A 24,134-nucleotide genomic window follows, 5' to 3' on the forward strand; every position below is an offset into this window, starting at 1 on the left:
TGTCAGAGTAAGAGGACAGGGTAAGTGCTGCAAGGCTGCTCTGATGGGACGCCGGCCTTTGTGAGAAGCACGTTACTTTTTACATATCAAATAACGGGTCTCTCCCCCGAGCTAAAATTCTGCTCACCACAGAAGACTCTAGGGAGAAAGCAAACCCAAATTAGTTTGTACAGCCAGATTCAAGGATGAAGGAAAAGTACAGCCGGGTGGGGTGGGGTGAAGAATCTGCTCCTCTCAAAGGGAAAAGAAGAGAACTGTTTTGGTGCTGCTTTCACAGTCAAGGAGAGAAAATTTCAACTGTTCTCAGCCCTGATGCTTTAGGATAAAGAAAAACTCATATCTGTTTTATAATTTAGGGCAAAATGAAATACAGGTTTGGGGCTTCTCTAACTTCTTTAATTTAGAATCTCACTATATTCAATTTCATTGATATTTAACTAGGTATCTTCTCACAAAATATTTAGGAATGGGACATCTAACTGGAGCTGAAGAAACTAAATGGAGAAAGAATAGTTGCTCAATAAAGTATAATGAGAACAGTCTCAGGATCTTGAAGGACTCAGCTAAGTGTAGTTGTACGTCGAGTGGGCAGGGGGACAGGGTGCTCTCTGCCAATTTCTCCCAAAGGGCTGCCCTGCGTAAAAGAGTTGAGGAGCACGTAGGTAGAGCAGAGCTACAGATGAGCTGTGTCTTCTCAGGTAGAGAGAAAACAGAAGTTTAAAGGAAGTAATGAAGACATTTCCTTACTTGGGTTTAACTGCAATGAGGAAGACATTTAAATATTTTCTAGGTAATCACTGGTGGCAATATGGCGCCTTGACAATCTCTTCTGTACGGGAAATACACCAAGAGACCACCCCATCCCCGGAAGGTCTAAATATCTGACAAAGAGCAGAGACTTCTCATCCAATCTCCAGGCTCATTCATTTTTACATATACCTCAACGTGCACAGAAAAGAAAACTTTAACAAGGCTTTGGCATCTTTTAAATAACTCAATAAAGACAGGTAAACCCAGAATCCAAAACAACACTTTCACTGCAATAGAACATTTCCTTTTTAAAGCACATAATTGCACCTGGTGTGCTGTTAATTTATGCCTAATGCAAGTGTGCTACTCTAAACTATCACATGCTAACCTGTACATAAAACTTTGGTGTGTGTGCGCATGTTAACGTGAGCATGTTAACACACTCACATGTGTTTCTGTGGGATTAGAACTTTGTAAATATTCCATGTCATTTAAAATACTTATAACAGCTTATGAACTAGAGATTAAAAACTAAAGACCCATGCTAAAGGTGGACTTTTTGCTTTGAATTTTAATATTATTCATAATGAAATTACTTCATTTATACAACACAGTAATTTTCACACTTGCAGAATTCATTTAAGAAATGTAATATAACATGCTAGCTTTTTTACACACATAGGAAATGGCCAATTAATGCTAACCTAGATTCTGTTCTACTGCTTCATATATTCATTCATTGCATATGTACTTCATTCCATCTGTAGTATTTCAAATTATCACCTTTTGAAAGAACAAGACTACCAATGTTTTGCTGCTTCTAAACTAAAACCTGTACTGAAATGGAGCAGGTTGCTCACCTCAAGCATTTTCCTTTGCAGGGTTTCTGCCAGTTTCCCAGAATGAAATCTTCCATTGCATGAATGAAGCACATCTAACTTATCATAGTACAGATCCATTGCTGTGTATCATAGACAGTTGTACTGATTTATTTTTCACTTCAGCCAAATCCTAGTTGAAACTACATGTTGTGACATCAATGAGCAAGTTAAATAATCCCACACAAAATGCTGCCAGAGGAAGATTTAAGTTTAAGATATAAACTAAAATTTGAATGTTAAACCGAATCTGTATTTGAAACATCCACTTAGTTGAGTACTTAATTTAGACAATGCCAGTTAGACAACTGTAGTTCTACACTCAGAATTGTACTCTAGGTTTTATACTGATTAGAGCTTTAAAAAAATGACTTGAAGGCTATGAGTTCTTCCCCTCATGTGCAAAGATCCTGAGGTTCACAGCCATGAAGAATGCTGCATACAAGCAAGCTCATCGAGAGCTGCGCCGGGATCACTTGGCCGTCCTTGGAACTGCTGTGGGACAGGCTTGAGGCATCTATTTAAAGTGGCATTCAACACTTGTGGTTGAGTCAGGAGTGACTCAATGGAAGGGAAGTTAAAATATGACAGCCAGAGTGGCAATGACCTTTGGTGTCCTGAAACAAAACCCGATGGAATGATAAAAATACATCTTCCCTCTATTCTTGGATCATTAGAGCACTCCCCATAGATTTTCATGCCTGGTCAAATTATCAGAAGAATTTATATTCTGAATGGGCTGTCTTACTTGAATGACAAAGCTGCATTTACACCAAATTACCAAATGCATGTAGAAGTTCATTACAGTTTTTTGCAGGTAAGTTCTTTATAAAGTATGTTCTAACTGGGAGGCAGCAGCGTGTCACTCACTCACACACACACACCACACACACACACATTTACTTCAGGTACCATTCAGTGAGGGCTGCTGCCAACTGGTTTTCTCACCTTAGACACAAAATCTTGAATAAAAACATCAGGTGGGCCTCTCTACTTCCAGTACCTGAGTTTACATAAGTTCCTTAACATGTAACTTCTTTATAGAGGAGTTCTACTTAAGACTTTATAAAGATATTAAAGTGGTGATTTACGTGGGAAAAACTCCATTTGCTTTACGTATTAATTCAGGAGTTAAACTCAGATATAAACACAACCAAAAATATATAATACATATATAGGTACCACGTATGATATAATTCTGGTGTTAGTTTCTAATACCCCCTGGAGAAACTTTAGAGAGGAAGGCAAACATCACCTTTTTCTACTTTCCCATTACTTATCTCTGCGCCAGGTACTGCACTTCTACATTCTCTGCTGGTCCATGTCTAGATGCTTTATTCTACACTGGTTAAGTGTGGGTTAAGGTTAAGGCTGGTATGATGGTTAATCTTAATTGTCAGATTAATTGTGTTGAGAAATATCTAAGAAATAGTAAATTAAACACAGTTATGGGTGTGTCTGTGGATGTCTCCAGCGACGACTGGGATGTGAGGCGCATACTGAGGGGGAGACCCACTCTAAATGCGGGTGGCACCACCCAGCAGGCCATGGGCTCAGGTGGAACAGTAGTGGAAGGAAGGCGCCCACTAGCACAGACTCTCTGCGTTCAGGCTACATGAGCTGAGTGGCTCTTTTCTACCATGCACTCTCCGCCATGATGCTCTGCCATGCTAACGCCCGGAACAATGGGGCCAGCGATCCATGGACTGCAACCTCTGAAACTATAAAACAAAATAAACCTTTCCTCCTTTTAAATTCTGTATGTCAGGGATTTTGTCACGGTGATGGGAATCTGACTAACACAGGTAGAGCAGCAATTGCAAAGGGGTCTCATTCTCTTTAAGTTCTTCAAAGTTCTGCTTATACATTATAAAACGATCATCCACAATAGTCCAAGAAGAAAAGAACAAAGGGAATGGGCTGGATGTTGCTGGCAGATACAGAAAGGGTGCTTTGCCTTCAACTCCCACTTGCTATGTACAGTATGTCTGCTGTCATGGCCTGGAGATACTTTCATTCTTCTCCATCTCACTGCAGATAAAGCAAGGGCTTTAATCGAGGGTACTAGTTTGTGAAAATAATTTCCAGGCTGAATATTTCTTGAAGAGCTCCTATGGCCTTTTAGTATACTTAGATAGGATAGCTTAAGTGAGATATGTCTTGACAGTTTTATAAAACTCTACTATTACATATAATCTCCCCTATTAAATATAGTAACATTTAATGACAGTATATGCAACAATGAGGAGAAAAATAAATTCCGTTAAGCTCATAATGTTGGGTTGCCAGCTAAGCTTACTCACTATCAAAGTCATTAGCTTCCACAGATCATGTTCACAGTATGCATAATTCACAATTATACCTCAGCACATTGCAGATCATTAGACGTCACAGAACTCTGGGATTTTCAAATATGATAAAATCACCATTGCTAAGTCAGTGCCCAAAACAAAACTTTATTTTTTAACTTATGGTTACTTTATGAAATATATTTTAACAGCTATTTTTTTTCATGTAGCTATGTTTTGATTACAACAGGATTTTTTATTCAAGTAATTCTTTTAGAATCAACTTTGCTAATTATTTTGAAAATATCTTTATCAGAATGATCAATTCCAGTGGGTACACAGACAGGGTCTCTGCATTATTTAGAGTAATTAACAATGTTTGTTACAGCCACAGGTAAGTTTTCCTAATCCTGAAAAGAAATATTGTTTATGAATTTCAAACTCCATTTAAAAATTGTAAGGCTATCATTTTTAATTGAAATCATCTAAAACATTTTACAAAAACTGAAGCATTCCCTAGTGTTACTATGGCAATTTAAATATATTTCAGCTAGTTCTATTTTTTGCTTTGGATTACTTGTTGTTATTTTATTCAATCAATTAGTATATGTATTTCTAGTAGATTGTCTCTTTTGTGCAACAAGGTAGAAAGACAGAAGAATTAAAAATAAATAAGGTATCCAAAACTAATATATATTGATATATTAGTACTTATAAAGGATGACCTGGATTCTTTCTAACATGTTGGAGGAGAAGCCACATGGTAACAATATAAACAGATGTAGATGACACAATGACTAATCACATCCTAGATGAATCAAAGCAGTTTCATTCAAGCATTAGATGAACTTTCAGAGCAAAGTTCAACTAGAAAAGATAAAATAAAAAACATGGAGACACTATCTGAGGCCCAGGCATGTGCACAATGGGAATTTTCTTATAAATTCTTAATATTTACAATGTACTTATTTTTACTCCTCCTTTTTAAGTTGGAAATAGGGCTCAGATAAGAACACTTGCTCAAAAACATGATTTAAACTCCTTTAGAGTCTACCAAAGTGGAGGGCATGAAATATTGGGACCATTCACAATACTTTTGCTTACCTAAAATAGAAGATTATTCACTTCCCAAAGTCTCTCACTTGAAATAAAGAAAACAAACCTGTTATTTGCCAAAAGAGTGTACAAAGATTTCCAAAGCCAGAATATTTAAATACTGCCACGTATTTTGGTTTGTGATAACATTAATGTAGAAAAAGATCTTCAACTTTTTTCTTTGCTTTGAAAATGATACTTATTGAGTTTTAAAATCAAGTTTGAGAAAAAAAAATCAAGTTTGAAATAAATATTAATTTTCCCCTTAGTATTAGTGTAAATGAATGATTCTTTTTTAAAAAAGAGATATAAAACCTCCTGAAAATCCACATTGGCTCTATCTTGTTTTGAAACTTATCTATTTCTTTATGTCTCATTTCTTCCATGCTTTTGCCCTCTCCATCTGCATGGATGATATATTTATAAAAAGGAAAGAAATAAATCTCCAAGCTCAACCTCCACAGACTAGCCAAGTTCTTTTAATTCCATCTCCTGTTAGCACCCTGCACTCTTGCACTGTTACAAGAAGAACACAAACAGCTTAATCGTCCATCTTGGATGAAGAGAAGAAGGCGAAGAAAGGAGAGAGGTTACTAATCCACAGCAAGCATGAAGACTGGCATGCCAGTTCACCCACTGCCAACCCTAGACAAGAACTAGAGACCTACCCAATACAGACACCTCGACGAGATTGCAGCGTACACTCACATTCCGTCAGTTTCCCCCTCTCTGGCCCATTTACAGTTCTGATGGCTATAATTTTTTTAATCACAAAAGAAGGCATCGGAAAAGTAAACAGAGTATTATAGAGCCTGAGGTATCCATGTGACCATGTATATGCCTATAAGCATAACAAGTAAGGGGTGCTGGTCTTGAACTAAAAGATCATTTATAAACCTGTTTCAGTATCTTTTTTATTCAAAACATTAAAATAATTGCTCCATATACGACAAAAAGAAAGAGAATGGTATGCATTCTTCCTCCTTGGTCAGCTTGCAGGCATCTTTCTTTCATTTTGATTTACTTTTCTGTAATATTTCCATGGCTTCAAAGGCTGAGATTCTAACTGAAAGATCTGAGCGTGCTTCTTAAGGAGTTATCATCAGCAGGGCCACCCAACTGTGGGAAGCTGATGACTTTGATCCCTGGCTTTCCAGGGCTCAGATTCTATATCTCCGCCATGACCAGCTCCCCCACCGATCCAGGGATTACAGAAATCTCCTGGCCCCTTCCCAAGCTTGCTCAGCACTGTACTGCACCCTCCCAATGGGACATGTGGAAGGATGAGGCAGAGGCACACAGAATCTCCTTACCTCCATGCCACTTATTGTTTCTAGTGAGAGGAGTGAAAAACCTTTAATATTACAACCAGCTGTGGCCCTCTTACCTCTACTCTGCCTGACAATATCTTATTCCATCTTATTAGTTAGTATTTAGCTCCTCTTCTTGCCTTAGAATTTAAATTTAACTTTATTGTTCTCTTTAGGGTCTAGTAATGAAAACAAACCAAGAAACATTCATCCAGTCAATCATTCCCCTTTCCGTAAGCTTCTTTAGAGCCTTTTCCAGAGACTGCAACATACAGGGGGTATAGAAGAAGCAGGAGAAGAAGCGAGAAGAGAAAGAAAGGGATGAGATAGGGGTGGAGGAAGAGGTGAAGCCGTTCAAGAAAATGGAGACATTTCTTGAAGGTACAAGTCAGAAAGAGCAAGAAGAAAAAGGGGAAGAAGGAGGAGAAAGAGCAAGAGAGGAAGGAGACAAGACCAGAAAAGAAAGTAGGCAAAGCAAAAGAAAAGAAGGTAGAGGAAAATGTAAGAAGTGGTAGCTGAGAAATAATGAACTAGAGGAGGGGGAGACCACTTTAGTTACTTCTCTACCACTGAGACACAATTGCTGACACCCACAACTCTAAGAAGGAAAGGTTTATTTTGCCCTCCAGGTTACAGAGGTGTCGGTTCATGCTCATCTGGCTCCAGGGCAGGGTGGCATAGCAGGGAAGAAGCACATGCATGGCATGATGGTGGAAACAGAGAGATCAAGGCAGGGAGATACACCCTCCCAGGCCACGCCCCCACTGAGCCATCTCCTTCCGGGCTTCACCTACCAACACCAATTTTAGCTATAAACTCATCAGTGGCTAATCCACTGATCCAATCACCTCCCCAAAGTGCCACCTATGATCACAGGCTTCGGGGGGACATCTAGTTATAACGGAGACAGCACACAGTGTCCCATGTGACTCCACATCCTGCCCAGTAAAGGTGCTAGAGGGCTCTTGCTGTCTGCTTCTGATGAAGAGAAATGTGTTTCTGCAGATTTTGCCTTCTGTTGTTCTCATCAAATCAGGGCTGCTTATAATCTAGCTTCCCCATGTGTCCCCCACCCCGGCCCCCAAGATCACTCTGCTGTCAGGAAACCTCTTCACACCCTGTCCTTCTATACTGCCTGGTAAAGTCACAGCCATGCCAGGGACCTGGCTGATTTCCTTAGTCCTTGACCTTCAGATGTCCAGAATGAGGACCTGTCTGGTACCGGTGAGCCTGGTTTCTCTCAGGTCTCAGGTGGGCTGTGTTACCTGCTGACTCTCTTTTCGTTCAAAGCCTGGGATTACCACACGCCACAGGACCCGTTTCCCTTCAAGGCTTTTAAATACCTCTCAGGCTGAAGTCACTGCATGCAATATTTACAGGGGAATGGCTGCTGTAGCTCTTTTGGGAGGAGGCCAAGTAAAGGGAGAAAAATGGATTCCGATCCAGAAACTGACTGAATTACCCTGGCCGGGAAGAGATGCAGGCCCAACTCTAGTTCCAAGTCACTGCCAAGGAAACAGTGGCCAGTTAAGCCCATCCTCTGGCCTTGCACAGTCCTGTGACAGATACCAGGGCAAGCAGCCCCTCGTGGTGGTACTCCAGAGTGCTGTTCCAGCCATCCCCAGCCCCACGCTGCCAGGTCACATACTTATAATAGCGTCAGATTTCAACTGTTGACATGAGAGTATACATAAGCACCGAGTGCACTGACAGGACTGAAAGAAGACAACATCTATCTTACAGACATGAACTTGTATCCCACACTAGATCATCCATACCCTTGAGAACTAAGAAATAACAATTTACATTAATCCTGTCAGAGTTTGTGGAAAGTACAATTATATTTCATAGTCTTCTGTGTATGTACACACATACTAATTTGTCAAATATAGACATTTCAAATATACCACATTCTTAAGTCTTGTTTTGGGTTTTTTTTTTCCAGTTATTAATGCACCAGAAAATTCAATTAAAGTAGCTCTTCTTTGTGACACCAGGGAGCCAGTTCTCTACAACTGAGTTGCTGTCAGGGTCATATCCGGAAACAGTATGACAGGTCAACAGGCCTTGCAGTAATTTTGTGCAATAATTATATGGATACACATGACACCAGCTGAGCAATTATCACTTAATTAGTTACTGAGTATATGCTATACCAGAAAGTAAGTACCTAACTTATGAACTGTCTGATAGAATATTCCTTCAAGTCAGGAATGTGACAAATGGTCTTACAACATTTATACTTTCTCTGTTACAGAAATATTATAGGTATATTAGAAAAATAGAGAAACCCAAAGAGAAAGAACAAGTATTTTCAGTGATATGAAGTCCTTATTTAAAATAACAGAATAACAGAATATTATTTTTAATTCTGGGGAGAAGGGAGTGTCTTCCTAAGTGTCTACTTTCATGTGTACACTGTAGAGCACATGTAGAATACATGTTCAATTGAATAACCAAACTGAACAAGCATTCTTGGACAAAGCAAGGTGAGCCGGCATCTTCCTGCAAAGATACTTCACCTCCTAAGCCAGTAAGGAAGAACACAGACATTCCACACATGCCTACACAAGGGCTTCATGCATATGTAAGAGCCTGATGTACCCACAATGTAAAGTACACACAGTAAGGGCTAGAGTATCATCCTGTTGCAGCAGTAATAAAGTAATAAACCTACTTCTTTTTAAATTATAAAAATACCATATTCCCACATACCTGCATTAACCCTCTCCTTACCAAGGTTTACTCCAGAAAACAAGTTACCTGATTTGAGAAGCAGGAAGGGAAAGGTAGTAGTTTATATATGACATCATACAGAGCATTTAAAAGGCTCCAAGCCTCAGACAAATGAGCAATATTTTCACCAATCTACTATATAATCAAAGGAAAATAACTTCCGTAATTCCGCACCACTCAGAGGGTAGTGTAGACATCTAAATAAACAAACATAAATACTTTCTGAACATTTAGTAAAGAATCTACCGAAGGTAACAAAGAGTCATTTAGCTTCATTAATAACGGGGAGACAAATTTACTATTTATAACTACATAGAAACTTCCAAAAACACTGTCCTTAGCTGCTGTTGTGGGCAGAAATCTTATCTGTATATATAATTTGAAGCAAGTTTAAATAATCCGTCTGATGCACAGAGTTATATAATGGCATATTAGAATAGGTCATTATCAACATCACACTCTTAAGACTTCAAGGCATGGCCGCTGCTTTCTAAAATGTAGAGATTAAATATACCACCCTACTGGGAAATCAGGTTATTGACCCTATTCTGGAGTCTTACTGAAAATTCATCAGAAAAAAATTCATATACTTCTGAAAAATTTTTCTGAGGCAATATCTGGCTTTACATACATGTTAATAATGTTTTATGAACAAATAAGTCACATTAAACTTTGAATTTTATCTGAATTTGCTGCTTATTTTTCTATCATTGGCTAAATCCTTCTGGCACTTTTGGCTGAGCAACAGTTTATTTCTTCAGTTGCCTCAAATCTTAAAGAAGTTACTTTAACACCCACAATACTCATTTTTAAATCTAGAGTCTATCTCATTCACTTTCGAAATTCACTCCATATTTTTAGCCATAACTCAAATATGTAAGTCAGCACTTGACATAGGAAAAAGCAACAGTCTTTCCCCAAAACCCCACAAATGCTGCAACCTCTTTCCCTTACCAATAAAACAAATATAGACAAAGGATTGATTTATAACTGTGAAACTACCTAGTTTAAATCTTCATTGGCACAAAATACGTATTTCTTCATTATGCACAAGAGAAATACATTTTATTTCATTTAGGTGCCAGTCCTGGCCAGAAAACAAAATTCATTTAGAAGTCAATCAGAAACAAAACCAGACATATCAAATAACACAAGAAACAGTTTTATGAACATCTGTATTCTATGATAATTTATGTTCAGGATTATCATGTAGAATCATAATTTCTAGTTAAAAGGCTCAGATGGTCTATTATTTTCAAACCATTATTGTTAAAAGGGAGAAGATATCTGAAAAAAAACTGTAAGTAATCAAAAGAATTCATACGATGACACATTCTTCCCTTCTCCATTCCATATACCATTTCCTGTATTATGCAAGAAACATCGATACAAGGCTCCTGCAGCTAAAGATGACTCTTTTGACTTTTTAAATTACCATTCATCCTGCAATGCAGAACTAAATATATGGAGTGAAGTTCAGCTTGCACTAACCCCCAATGCTCTAGATAAAATTAGATAAACAAGATCATGCGGTTGAATTAAATATTGAAATGTGTGACCAAAAATTTAGTCTGAGACTTAGATCTATACAGGCACAATGGAAAAATATGAACTTAACTTCATTTCTAGAGAGTACTTTATGAACTCCGGGATGTGGTAATGCTTCAAATATAAAAACAATAGGCATCCACAGTCAGACACAGCATTGCTAAAGTATCCCTCATGAGGAGAGACAAATGGATGCATCCGGAACATCGACTTATTCATTACACGGCTGAATAAGACAACTTTCCTCTGCGTGCCTGGTCTCCCAACCCTCTGAGCCACTGGGGACAGGCATGCTTTCCTCTCTTTTCCTCTCTTTCCATAAAACCATGCCAGAAAGCACCCACTCTCTTGCTAAGGGTGGTACTTTCCCTTTCTGCAAGATGGTGCCCAGGCCTAGCTCTTGTGCAGGACTGTGCCTGATGGGTATGAGCTAGGGAAGATGGGTATGAGCTTTCGCCTCATCCTCCAAACCGACACCAGTCACCAACACCGTTTGGCACCAGAACTGTCTTCTGTACTCTGCTGCCCAGGCCTGTTCCTACAGATAATTAAATCCACAAACATAATACCACCTTACGGCAGCACACAGGAAGAATGGTACATTTGACTAAGTAAGATGTTGGAAAGAACTTTTCACCATATAGTCCATGCAGCCATGTCTGGTTCTATCTTAGGAAAGCAATGGAGAAAACCATATCCTTTGGAATGTAGGTACCACCTTTCTACCAATACCGTGATTTCCATACCTTTGCGGCCACTGATGAGTTGGGTTTCTCCAGCAAGTCCCAAAGTTTCTTCCGTTTCTCGGGGCAGCAGGTATTATCAAACTCTTCTCCCTCTCGCTCGCGCATGGTCTCTGCCTCCCGCCTCAGTTCTTCGTTCATCTGTTCTTTCTTCTGGTGGTATCTGGCTTGGCAGCAGGACTCTAAGTAGATCTCGTCGATCCCCCAGTAATCAAGCTCTTGGCCAAAAGAGAGGGCGCACATTTCTTCCATCATGTGCAGTTTCCCTGTCCGGTAGAAATTTAAAATGGACGTGAAGGCTCCAGGATGTCGATCAAAGAAATACTCATTCTCGTTGAGATTGTAGTCATCGCACACCTCCAGGAGGCTCTCGTGCGTGTTGCAGTCCCGCAGCTTCCCCAGCCGCGTCCTGGGCAGCCTGTCCAGCGTTCTCCACAGCACTTCGTGGTTGAGGCCCCCCACGTTGATCTTCACTCTCCGTGAGCACGTTTTGCTTCTGATAATGTCCACAGGTTCTGGAGGGAGAGAAAGCGTCGACCTTGAAGTCTTCCTATTTAAGCCTGGTGGAGCCTTCTCTGCCATTTTGAACCAGACAAAGCTGCAGAGGCAGGATCCTTAAAAAGCGACGTCAGCTGCAGCTGTCTTCCTCTGGGGCAGGCATGTCCACTGAGCCCTGGAAGAAAACAACCACCCTTTGGTTACTTGCATTTTTCTTAGAGTGCTTCCTATTCTATAAGGTCATTCTGTTGTTAAAAACAGGAGGTATAATATTAATGACTGCTTCTGTTTTGGAGATACAAACGTTTGCTCCAGGATAAAGGGGCGGTTGCAACCCAACACACGATTACACCGAAGAAGCCGTATACTCAGCTCTGTGTACCTGCAAGTTGACATTTCTCAAACAAGTCACCAGATACTGCTTTCCCAAGTTGCAGACTGTGATACACATACTGAGGAACAGTTTGACCATCCCTCCAACCTTCTAGGTCAGTTCCTGTTCATGCTACACCTCAGGTTTCTGGCTTTTCCCACTGCATGCCATCACCCAGGTTCAAAGTCTGAGAAATTCTGATCCATTCACCAACATCCAAATAAGCACAGTCTTACCAATGACATCTCCTAAACAAATCTTAAGTCCTCCACCAAAATTATCCAGTTTCCACCCAAAGCACTGGTTTAAACCCTCAGCACCTCTTAGTTACATCTCTACAAAGGCCTCTTGACTGGGTACCCAACTCTGATTCTGGCCATCTAAAAACTATTCTTTACACAGCTGCTAAAATGATCTACTAAGATACAAATCTGACCTACCCACTCCCATGCTTTAAACCGTGCAAAGACTCATTGTTACTGGAAGCATAAACTCTCACCAGCACTATAAACTCTAGTTAGCTATCTTAGAGCGGCCTCTGTACCCTCACCTCTCATCTCCCCCCCATTGTACAATAGTCTTCCCTTATCCTCAGAGGATGCACTGGCGACCAAGAAGGGACCCACTGAGACCGGCAAGTGCAGAGTGTTGAACCCTATATACATTATGTTCTTCCCAACACATGCATAACTATGATATAGCTTAATTTATAAATTAGGCAAGGAAGAGAGTAACAATAACTAACAATAAATTAGCACAATTACATGTAATAATATACTATAATAAAAAAATATTTAACTCATGAATTTCTGAAACTTTCCATCTAGTATTTTTGGATCTTGTTTGACCACAGGTAACTAAAACCATAGGAAGTATAAAACATTAAGGGGAGATTTCTGTACATCAACAGTCCCATACTGCACACATCACTGTTTCAAGTTTCTGGCTCATTCATGTTATGTCCTGGAAGGACCTCTGCTTCTCCCATTTCCTTTTGACTAACTTCTGCTTGCTCTTCAAGATTCAGGTCACACCTCACCCTCTCCAGACAGTCTTCCATGACATATCCCCTCTGGGAGCATGAAACTGTCCCTGCATGTCTCTTCTATTTTACCACAAGACTGCAATAACATTTTTCCCACAGTATGCTGGCAGACCTTGAGGACCACAACCATCTTTTCTGTTTAATTATATCCATATCAATGAGTACAATGCATATCCATTTTATATGTTTAATAGATATTAAATAGCAAACCAATTCTTTAAATATATATGGCCAGAAAATGCATAAATGGAGTTACTGGAATCAATTGCCCAAAAGGCATCTATTTATATGCTACAGGTATACAGTGTATATCACAATATGTGTATGTGTGTTGTCTTCTATTACCTCCAACTCTTTTTTCCTGTGTGCTAATTATTTAAAACATTACTGCTCTCATACTCCCTTATTGATCTATTATTCTGATATGCAACAGCTAGAACTTCATAGTTATCCTCCCCTTAAATGCTTTTGCAGAAAATCATGAGCTTCAAGCAATTCATCCAAAACTCTACCTTTAATGTAAGACACCATGTTTCATAAATCAATGGCTTATACCAAAGGAAAGAACTTTTAGATTTGAGAAGTCCTTATAATTAGCAGTCTTTTAAAAATACACACCAATTTCTGTATGCCTCTGGCTTCTCCATCTTGAAAGTTAAATTTATTTCTCCATCTGGAGGGCAAGTATCCTCTAAAATGAATATGTTAAGTTTATGAAAAAATGTGGATGGACTACATAAAAAGTATTTTAAAAATGGCCAGTAAATATATTTGAATTGGGAGTTTTTTTTAACCACATAGATACAGGAATATTCTAGGCATATACATATATACTTTCCTCACAGATAAAAAAAAAATGCCTATTTTTATAAAATGAAGAGGAGATACAATGATTGGGTAATTTGAACTCTCTGAACTTCAATTTCCTAATCTATAAAATGAGGACAACAGTATCATGAATAGTGTTTCAATAATAAAATGAGATAGTTTATGCAAAGTGCTCAATACAGGGAGACAGATCTGAATAGAATAAGAATCTTCATATTTCTCCCTGAAGTTTAGTTTCTAAAAACTGATTGAAAATGAAGAAAAGATGGGTTGGGACTCTGTCTCCACATGTTGTCTACCAGTGATAGCAGAGACAAACCTGGAAGTGGACTTTTTTCTATCTTTTTTTTCTCTTTCTCTCATTTGTTTTTGTTGTTGTGGTGGTGGTGGTTTTGTCTTTGTTTTTTTCTTCTTCATTGTTTGATCTTGTTTTTATATGAATATAACATGGTTTCTAGCTGCTTTGTAGTTGTTATTCTGTTGTTCTTTTTATCTCTTTCTTCTCTCTTTCCCTCTAGTCTTCTGCACCAGTTTCCCAAAGTAAGCATGATCCCCCTTGGTCCTCCATCCTTACTTCTAATCTCTTCTTCTTCTTCCACTTCTCCTTTTCTCCCTAACCCATTCTAAATTTTAACCCCTGAGAGCAAAACTGACATATTAAGAACTTGTATACTGCATATAATTTTCTGGTTTGTTTTAGATTTTGATATATAACCATAAACCTAGTTCACATGATTAAAGGTGGAAAATTAATGGTTAACTCAGGGGCTGGGGATTTAGCTCAGCGGCAAAAGTGCCTGCCTGGCAAGCGCAAGGTCGTGAGTTCGGTTCCCGGTACCAGAGAAAAACCAAAAAAAAAAAAAAAATGGTTAACTCAATTTGTCATTTTCTAGCCTGTGTTTGGTGCTATTGTCATTGGTACCACTATAGCCAAAAGTGACATAAGTGTTCTAAACAGGTGTTCTTCCTGGTATTCCAAGACCGAGATTGACTAAGGGTTGCAGAAAATATTGTGGCACTGTGCCAGAGAACCAAGGGCTGGGCAAAACAGGAAGCAACTTCTCATCCCCAATAAATTGAAGAGGTAGGATCTTGTAACACTCAAAATCCAAAAACCAGCTACACCTGAAAGATAACTCAGAGAAGCAGTCATTTCCTAAGGGTTCTAAACTCCAGCAATAAAGCAACCCACCATAGGCAATTTATAAACATCACCCTGTAAACTTTACAAAAAAGAAAATGAGAAGACACTTAAACAAGATGCAACCCCAGACACCCAGTCTGCCAAATGCAAACTAACAGGTCAGTGAGGTAGGGCAATCTGAAAGCCACCAACCTGGCCTTTGCAAAGTGATAACAAGAAAATAATTGAATGAGGCTCTAGAAAAAAAATCAAATTAGAAATAATTTCTCAGGTTAACAGCAGAGATGATATACCCAAGGAAAATCATTCTTCACCACTCTAGAGTAGATACAGGCAAAAAAATAGAGGAGTTTAAGAAAATTATGGAAGCCATGAATGCTCAGCATAGGAAAGAAATGGAATCCATATGACAGATTCAAGAAGATATCCAGGAGAATAAAAATTCCACTGAAAGTATTCACAGAAGATTAAGCCAATGTGAGGACAGGATCTCAGGTATAAAAGACAGGCTTGCAGTTAGTGATCATGAAAAGAAAGATTTCTGTAAAAAAGCAAATGACCATGAGAAATCAATAAGCCAGCTGCAGGATGAGGCAAAGAAAAATAACTTAAGAGTGGCTGGAGTCAGTGAAAAAGCAGGAGATAGCACAAATGATATAAAACCAACTGTTCACAAACATCATGGCAGAAAACTTCCCTGGTAGGGAAGAAGAATTTGATATACAGACAAATGAGGCATATAGAATTCCAATTAGCCATAATAAAAAAATCTATATTCAAGCACACCATAGTCAAGATTCCAGAAAATCAATACACGAATAGACTCTTAAAAGCTGTTATGGAAAAGAAACAAATCACCTCTGAAGGAAGCCCTTCAGAATCACAGTTGACTTCACACCAACCCTCAAGTGAAGAAGAGCTTGGAGTGAAATACTTCAAGTTCTAAAGGAAAACAATCTTTAACCAAAATTGATGTATCACACAAAACTATCTTTCAAAGTTGATGGAGAAATAAGATGCTTCAGGACAAGAATATCTGAGGAAATTTCTGAATACCAAACAAGCACTCCAAAGTGTTTTGAAGGACATTTTAGAAAAAGATAACAAGGACAACAACCCTATAAACCCCAACAGAAGGAATCCACCAGGCCAGGCAAACAAGTAAACAGAGGGAGGGAGGAAAAAAAGAGGGGTTGCTAACAATAGGAAAATAACATAACAAGGATAAGTCAATACATATCAGTTACAACCATTAATGTCAGTGGCCTCAATTCACCAATAAAAAGACACAGACTGGCAGAATGGATCAAGAAGCATGATTCAACAATATGCTGCATACAAGAAACACATTTAATTTAAAAAGAAATTCATAGACTGAAAGTCAAAGGATGGAAAGCAATACTCCAGGCAACAGGAAATCAAAAAAAAAGCAGGAGTAGTTATTCTATTTGCAGACAAAGTGAATTTCAAGCCAAAAGTAATTAAGGAAGCTAAGGAAGGTCACTAGATCCTTGTAAAGGGAACAATCCAAGAGGATGAGATAAACAGTCATAAATATATATGCAACAAATACCAGTGCACCCAACTTTATAAAACAAATATTAATGGGAATGAAAAATCAAATAAGCACTAATACAATTGTATTGTGGGATTTCAATATCCCATTGTCACAATAAAACAGATCAACTAGACAAAAAATCAACGACATATTAGAACTCAATCAAACTTCTGAACAAATAGACTTAGTAGATGTCTACAGAGTGTTCCACCCCACAACGTCAGAATATACATTCTTCTCAGCCATACATGAGATGTTCTGCAAAACAGACCACATACTAGCTCACAAAACATGTTTAAGTAAATGCAAAGGAATCAAAATTATCCGATGCATATTATCAGGCCATAGTGCAATGAAATTGGAAATCAATGGCAAAAAGAACCACAAGAACTTCATAAACACATGGAAATTAAATAGCACCTTCCTGAACAGCTAATGAGTCACAGGTGAAATTAAAGAGGAAATTAGACAGTTTCTATAATTAAATAATAACAACAGCACAACATACCAGAACTTATGGGACACAATGAAAGTAGTCCTAAGAGGGAAATTTATTGTAATAAATACCCATATCAGGAAAATAGAGCAAGTACAAATAAACAACTTAATGGTAAACCTCAAACTTTTGGAAGAAGAAGAGCAGGCTAAGTCAAAAGCTCATATGAGAGAGGAAGTTATAAAGATCAGAGCATTAACTTATTGGAGACTAAAACAAAAATACATAGAATCAATGAATCAAAGAGTTGGTTCTTTGAGATATTAAATAAAATAGACAAACCCTTATCCAAACTTATCAAAAAAGGAAAGAAAAGACTCAAATACACACAATTAGAAATGAAAAGGATGAAATAATAGTGCACCCTGCAGAAATCCAGACGATCATCTATACCTGCTTTGCAAACTTGTATTCTAGTGAGATGGAAAATGCAGAAGGAATAGACAGATTCCTAGATACATATGAATTACCAAAACTAAATCAAGATGATATAAAATCATAAATAAACCAATATCAATTGAAGATATAATTAAAAACCTGCCAACAAAGAAAAGCCCAGGCCCTGACAAATTCACTGCTGAATTCTACAAAATATTAAAGACCACTACTTCTCAAACTCTTTAATGAAATTGAAAGGGAAGCAATACTCCAAAATTCATTCCTGGAAGCAGGCAGTACCGTGATAACAAAACCAGAGAAGCTTGGACAAAAGCCTTCTACCTACAACATATAAAGAATTTAAAAACATCAGCCCCCAACAAATTCAAAGACCCAATCCAAAAATGGGCAGCTGACATGAATACACACTTCTCAAATAAAGAAATACAAATGGTAAATAAATACATGAGAAAATATTCAACATCATTAGTAATTTGAGAAATACAAATTAAAACAACATTGAGATTCCACCTTACCCCAGTAAGAATGGCTAGCATTAAGAAATCAACCAATAACAAGTGCGGGCGAGGCTGTGGAGAAATAGGAACCCTTCTCCACTGCTGTGGGAATGAAGACTGGTGAAACCACTGTGGAAAAGAGTTTGGACATTCCTCAGAAAACTAGGTCCATAGGTCTCATTCAAACCAGCTATTCCTCTTCTGGGCATTTTCCCCGAAGATCTAAAAACATCGTATCATAGTGATATATGTGCACCTATGTTCACAGCAGCGCAATTTGTAATTGCTAAATTGTGGAAGCAATCCAAATGTCCATGCACTGAGGATTGGATAAAAAAATTGTGGTACTTTTATATAATGGAATATTACTCAGCTATAAAGACAGATAAACTTGAGGCTTTTGTAGCTAAATGGTCACAACTAGAGACCATACTCATAAGCAAAATAAATCAGACCTGCATGTGTAAGCATCATATTGTCTCACTAGTGTAAAACCTGAAAGAGTGAATAAAAACTTGGAGCTATGAAAGACGTTGTGAAATGAAAGGAAAATGCTCAAAAGTAAAGGACAACTGGGATGTGGGAAAAGAGAAGGGAAAAAAGGGGAAATTATGTATGCATGTATATACAGGATAGCTAACATAGTTGAAGCACTGTCTTCTATTTCTTTACTGAACGAAACAGTTAATGATTCCTTGATTGATCAATGTTGAATGTCTCTATTTGTTTTCCTGAGAAACCACTTTGAAGATATCAATATGTAATACAACAAGCATTGCTAATGTCCTACCACTTTGTAACTCTGTATTGTTTGTATTGTTCTTTGCTATTTTGTAAATGGTTGTCTGTTTGTTAATGTGTTTTCCCTCTTTTATTTTTAAAATAAATTAAAACAAAAGCAAAAACAAAACCAGAGAAGGACTCAACTAAGAAAGAGAATTACAGGCCAATCTCCTTAATGAATAGAAGCAAAAATCCTCAATAAGATACTGGCAAACAGAATGCAGCAAATCATGAAGAAAACTATACACCATGACCAAGTGGGATTCATCCCAAGGATGCAGGGATGGTTCAACATACATAAGTCAGTAAATGTAATACACCATATTAACAAAGCCAAGGACAAAAATCATATAATCATCTCAATAGATGCAGATAAAGTTTTTGACAAAGTTCAGCACCGATTCATGATAAAAACCCTACAGAAAATTGGAATAGATGGTCTTTATCTCAATCTGACAAAAGTCATCTATGACAAGCCAACAACCAACATAATACTAAATGGACAAAAATCAGGAACAAAACAAGGATGCCCACTGCCTCTACTCTTATTCAATAGAGTCCTGGAAACTTCAATCAGAGCAATTAGACAAGAGAATGAAATTAAAAAAAATAATGACAGGAATGGAAGAAGTTAAATTATCATTATTTGAAGATGACATGATACCTACATAGAAGATCCTTAAAACTCCACAAAAGACTGCTACATTTAATAAACAAATTCAGTAGCGTGGCCAGACACAAAGTCAATACTCAAAAATCAACAGTCTTCCTGTACAGGAACAACAAACTCATTAAGAAAGAAATTAGTGAAACAACACGTTTCATAATAGCATCCAAAAAAAAGAAATACCTAGGAATCAATCTAATGAAGGCTGTGAAAGACCTCTACATTTAAAACTATGATACTCTGAAAAAGGAGATTAAAGGAGGTATCAGAAAATGGAAAGATATCTCTTGCTCTTGGGTAGGAAGAACCAATATAGTGAAAGTAGTCACACTGCCAAAACTGTAATACAGATTTAATATAATTCTAATCTAAATTCCAATAGCATATTTCACTGAAAACAAACCTAAAATTCATTTGGAACCAGAAGAGACCTCAAATAGCAAAGGCAATTCTGGGCAACAAAGGTAAGGCAGAGGGCATCACAATCCCTGACTTAAAATTACCTGTGGTGATAAAAACAGCGTGGTACTGGCAAAAAAAAAAAAAAGCCCTGAAGATCAATGGAACAGACTAGAAGATGTAGAAACAGCCCCAGACATACTTAACCACCTTATTTTTGACAAAGGTGCCAAATATATTCACTGGAAGATACCCTCTTTAATAAATGGTACTGGAAAAACTCACTCTGCACATGCTGAAGATTAAAATTAGACCTATATCTTTCACCCTGCACTAAACTAAGTTCTAAATGGATCAAAGATCTAAATATTAAAACAGAACCATTAAATCTGCTGGAAGATAGGATAGGTAAAACTCTTGAAGACATTGTGTAGGCAAAGACTTTATGAATAAAACCTTGATCACACAGGAACTATCACAAAGAATCAACAACGGGGATCTCATCGTATTGAAAAGCTTTCATACAGTGAGAGAAACCACCAACAGAGTGAACAGACAGTCCATAATGTGGGAAAAATGTGTGCCAGCTGTTCCTCAGACAAAGATTACTATCAAGAACATATAAAAAAAGTCAAAAAAAAATTACACCTCCCAAATTTAAAGACCCAATCCAAAAATGGGCATCTGAGATGAATATACACTTCTCAGATGAAGAAATGTAAACAGCAAAGAAATATATGATGAAATCTTCAACATCACTGGTCATTTGAGAAATGCAAATTAAAATGACACTGAGATTCTATCTCACCCCAGAAAGAATGGCTATCATCAAGAAATTAACCAATAACAAATGCTGGAGCAGCTGTGGGGGAAAAGGAACCTTCTCTACTCTTGGTGGGAGAGTAAACTAGTACAACCACAGTGGAAATCAATGTGGAGGTTCCTCAAAAATTAAGAATTTTAGGTCCATTTGACCCAGCTGTTCTCCTTCTGGATATCTTCCCAGAAGAATTAAAAACATTGTACCACAGTGATGTATGTGCACCCATGTCAACACAATTTGTAATAGCTATATCTTGGAAACAACCTAAATGTCCATCAGCCGAGGAATGGATAAAAACCATGTGGTATTTTTATACAATGGAGTATTACTCAGCCATAAATAAGGATAAACTGGAGACTTTTATAGGTAAATGGATGCAAATTGAGACCATACTCATAAGGGAAATAAACCAGATGCACATGTGTGAGCACCATATTGTCTCCCTTGGAGAAGCTAAAGGAGTAAATAAGATCCAAAATGTACAACAGATATTGTAAAATGAGAAGACACTTCAAAAGGAAAGAGAAATTGGGATGGAAAAATGGAGAAAAGAAGGAAGGGAAAAAATAAAAAGAAAAAAGTATACATAAAAGATAGTCAAGATAGTTATAGTACTAATTGCTCTTAGTTCACTGAAAAGTAAAGTCTGTGGTAATATTATTTGGACAATTAAATGCCAATATTTTATACTCTGAATAAGTAATTTAAAGATAACAATATGCAATGTATTAACTGCTGTTACCCTCTTATTTTGAAATTTTTAAATTTTTCCTCTTTAAAATATAAAAAGAAAATGAATAAAAGCTATGCTTGTGTCTATTAAATAATTTAATATTTTCCCTCTGCGTATCTTCTGTCTTCTATGACATATATTTATGAGGCTTGGAATTGTGGGCCCACTTTTTCTCTACTGAGTATTGTACCTACACATAACAAGTACCTCATAGCATACATCTTGGTGCCACTGATGCTCGTGGCTGAATTTTGTATTCAAGTGATGATGAACTATAAATATTTTAAAAATTAAACAGCAATATTAGGATCAGGCAAGAGAAAACTAAACATATTAGAGATGGGCAATTCCAGTGATGAATACAAATATCTAGTCTTCATTAACCAGCTTAGCTCTAGGTGTACTGATATCTCAGCAAGCTATATAGGCTATGTGATTAGCCCATATGAATAAGGCAGTAAGATCATCCATTTTTAATTTGGATATAAATGTAAAATGAATTTAGAATATCAGGCCTTATACAAATGTGAAGAAGATAAGTAGTTTTTTACTTTATTATAATATCGAGGTTTTCCACAAAGGGAGCTAACTCCAATGTGATAGAAATATCTCATGTTTATGGTCAAGGGCATAGTGTGATTTGCTATCTTGTAAAAGCCATCACTAAAAGCAAATGCCATGTCAGAGTCACTGGTAGGTCACCATTTGTCTTAAATAATTTCATGCCTATGATGTATAGTAGTTTTCCTTTTTGTAGGATACGTGTCTCAAGTGAAGAGAGGTCATAAGATTTAAATTTAAAAATATCTTCTTCACCGATTGAGAACTTTCTATTACAAAAAATCCAGCATTGCTTACAAAACACACAATAAAAGACAGACTGAAATTTAGTGCCCAGGGGTAGAGAAATGTAGGTTTGGAGAATGGCCTGTTAATTCGATTTTCATACTTTAAAGATGATCTATTCTTATTATTTGTTACTGTGGTAAAAATTTTAATTTTTTCCTTGGCATAATGTCCTGCAGGTTACCCAGTAAAGACTGCAGGTTCAAAGGTCCAAGTTCTCTATCAGCTGAAAAGCTGTGAATACAAACTTAATCAAGATTTCAAAATAAAACAATAATTCAGCTGAACTGTGGGGCATCAGCCCGGATCAAGCATGCCTTTGAAACTGAGCCTTTCTGTCTGCCCACTTCTTATTCTCCCTCCTCTCTTCCTCTGTGGATTTTTCATGCCTTCCCATCTCTATCAACCTGCACACTGTACACTCTTCTTCTGCGCCATTTCTTTTCTTCCTCTTCTGTTCTCTAGATCTTTCCATCTTCAAAACCTCTTACATAACTAGAAAACCAAATTATGTATTCCTAAACTTGTACATACTCTATCAAGTTTTCTATATCCTATATTCTAGCTGAATATAAAATCTTCCTGAGCTGAAAATATATGTCCTCCAGAAGAAAAGATATCTAAAACAAGACTGAGGATGTGTGTGCGCCTGTGTGTGTTGTTGTGGATCGAACCCAGGACCTCTTTCACGCTAAGCACATGCTTGATCACTGAGCTACACTCAGCCCCTATTATTACTTCTGTTTTCTTTTTTGAGATGTGGTCTCACTTCGCTGCCTAAGCTCGTCTCAAACTCCTGAGCTCAAGCAATCCTCCTGCCTCAGCATCCTAAGTAGGAGGACCACAGGTGTGCATTGAGCATGACAGTTGTGTTTTTTTTATGAGAGGTTTTGTAAAGTTCAAGTTGGGCTGAACTTCTTCATGCCTTTCACACTTCTGACTGAACTTCAATCTCCTCATCCATTAAACAATGCCATTTCCCTGTCTACAATTCTATGACTCCTTGTGACACTTGATTCTTTTCTTCCCATTGTGATGAGGTGGGCTTTCCCACCAAACTCCTTCCCATCACCATCTTAATTTTATGTAGAAATAAACATCTATTACCTCATAGTCAGTGAAAGCATTTTTCATGTCTAGTTTCTTACAAAAAAGTGATTTTCATATTTTACTACAAGAACCCTCTAATTTTTATTACCTTCAGAACAGGCTACCTTTAGAACATTATTCAATCATTTCTTTTAGTGTTGATTTTCCTATACTTTAATTTTTCACTTTTAATCTATGTTCTGTTCTGCCGTATTAATTTTACTTCTAACAATGAATCTGTCGGTTTCCTCTAGGTTAAGTATTGTGTCTTACCACTCCAGAGTGTTTGTGAAATTTATGTTTTTAATTTTAGTAATGAAAGTGGATACAATGCTTTGTTTTCTCACATAGAATTTTATAACTGAAATTATGTCTATCATAATCATTTTACTCCATAAGAATTAATCATGTAATTCAATTTAGTACGTAAGTATAATAAAAACTTATTATAATCCAATGCTTAAACTGTGTAGATGTTATGTAGCTGGTTAGAATTTATATATACAAATGGTCAGTTACAAACCAAAGACACGTATTTACGTCGTGAGTGAAATCTCAGTTACTATTTTCTCTCGCCAGTTGGTTGATTTACTTTACCTTATTGGTAT

At 37.4% G+C, this 24,134-nt stretch overlaps 1 protein-coding gene across 1 annotated transcript in view; it reads right to left on the reverse strand.

Moving 5' to 3' along the window:
• Nucleotides 1-24,134, reverse strand: part of Kcnb2 (potassium channel, voltage gated Shab related subfamily B, member 2) — a 409,389-nt gene that overhangs the window by 365,547 nt on the left and 19,708 nt on the right. Inside the window, exon 2 of the mRNA XM_005392097.2 lies at nucleotides 11,352-12,021. Coding sequence (XP_005392154.1) covers nucleotides 11,352-11,930 — 579 coding nt within the window. The 5' untranslated portion in view covers nucleotides 11,931-12,021. The remainder of the gene's footprint in view (nucleotides 1-11,351; nucleotides 12,022-24,134) is intronic.

Source organism: Chinchilla lanigera, unplaced genomic scaffold, assembly GCF_000276665.1.
Source record: "Chinchilla lanigera isolate Chin_1 unplaced genomic scaffold, ChiLan1.0 scaffold00043, whole genome shotgun sequence".
NCBI classification, from domain to species: Eukaryota; Metazoa; Chordata; class Mammalia; order Rodentia; family Chinchillidae; genus Chinchilla; species Chinchilla lanigera.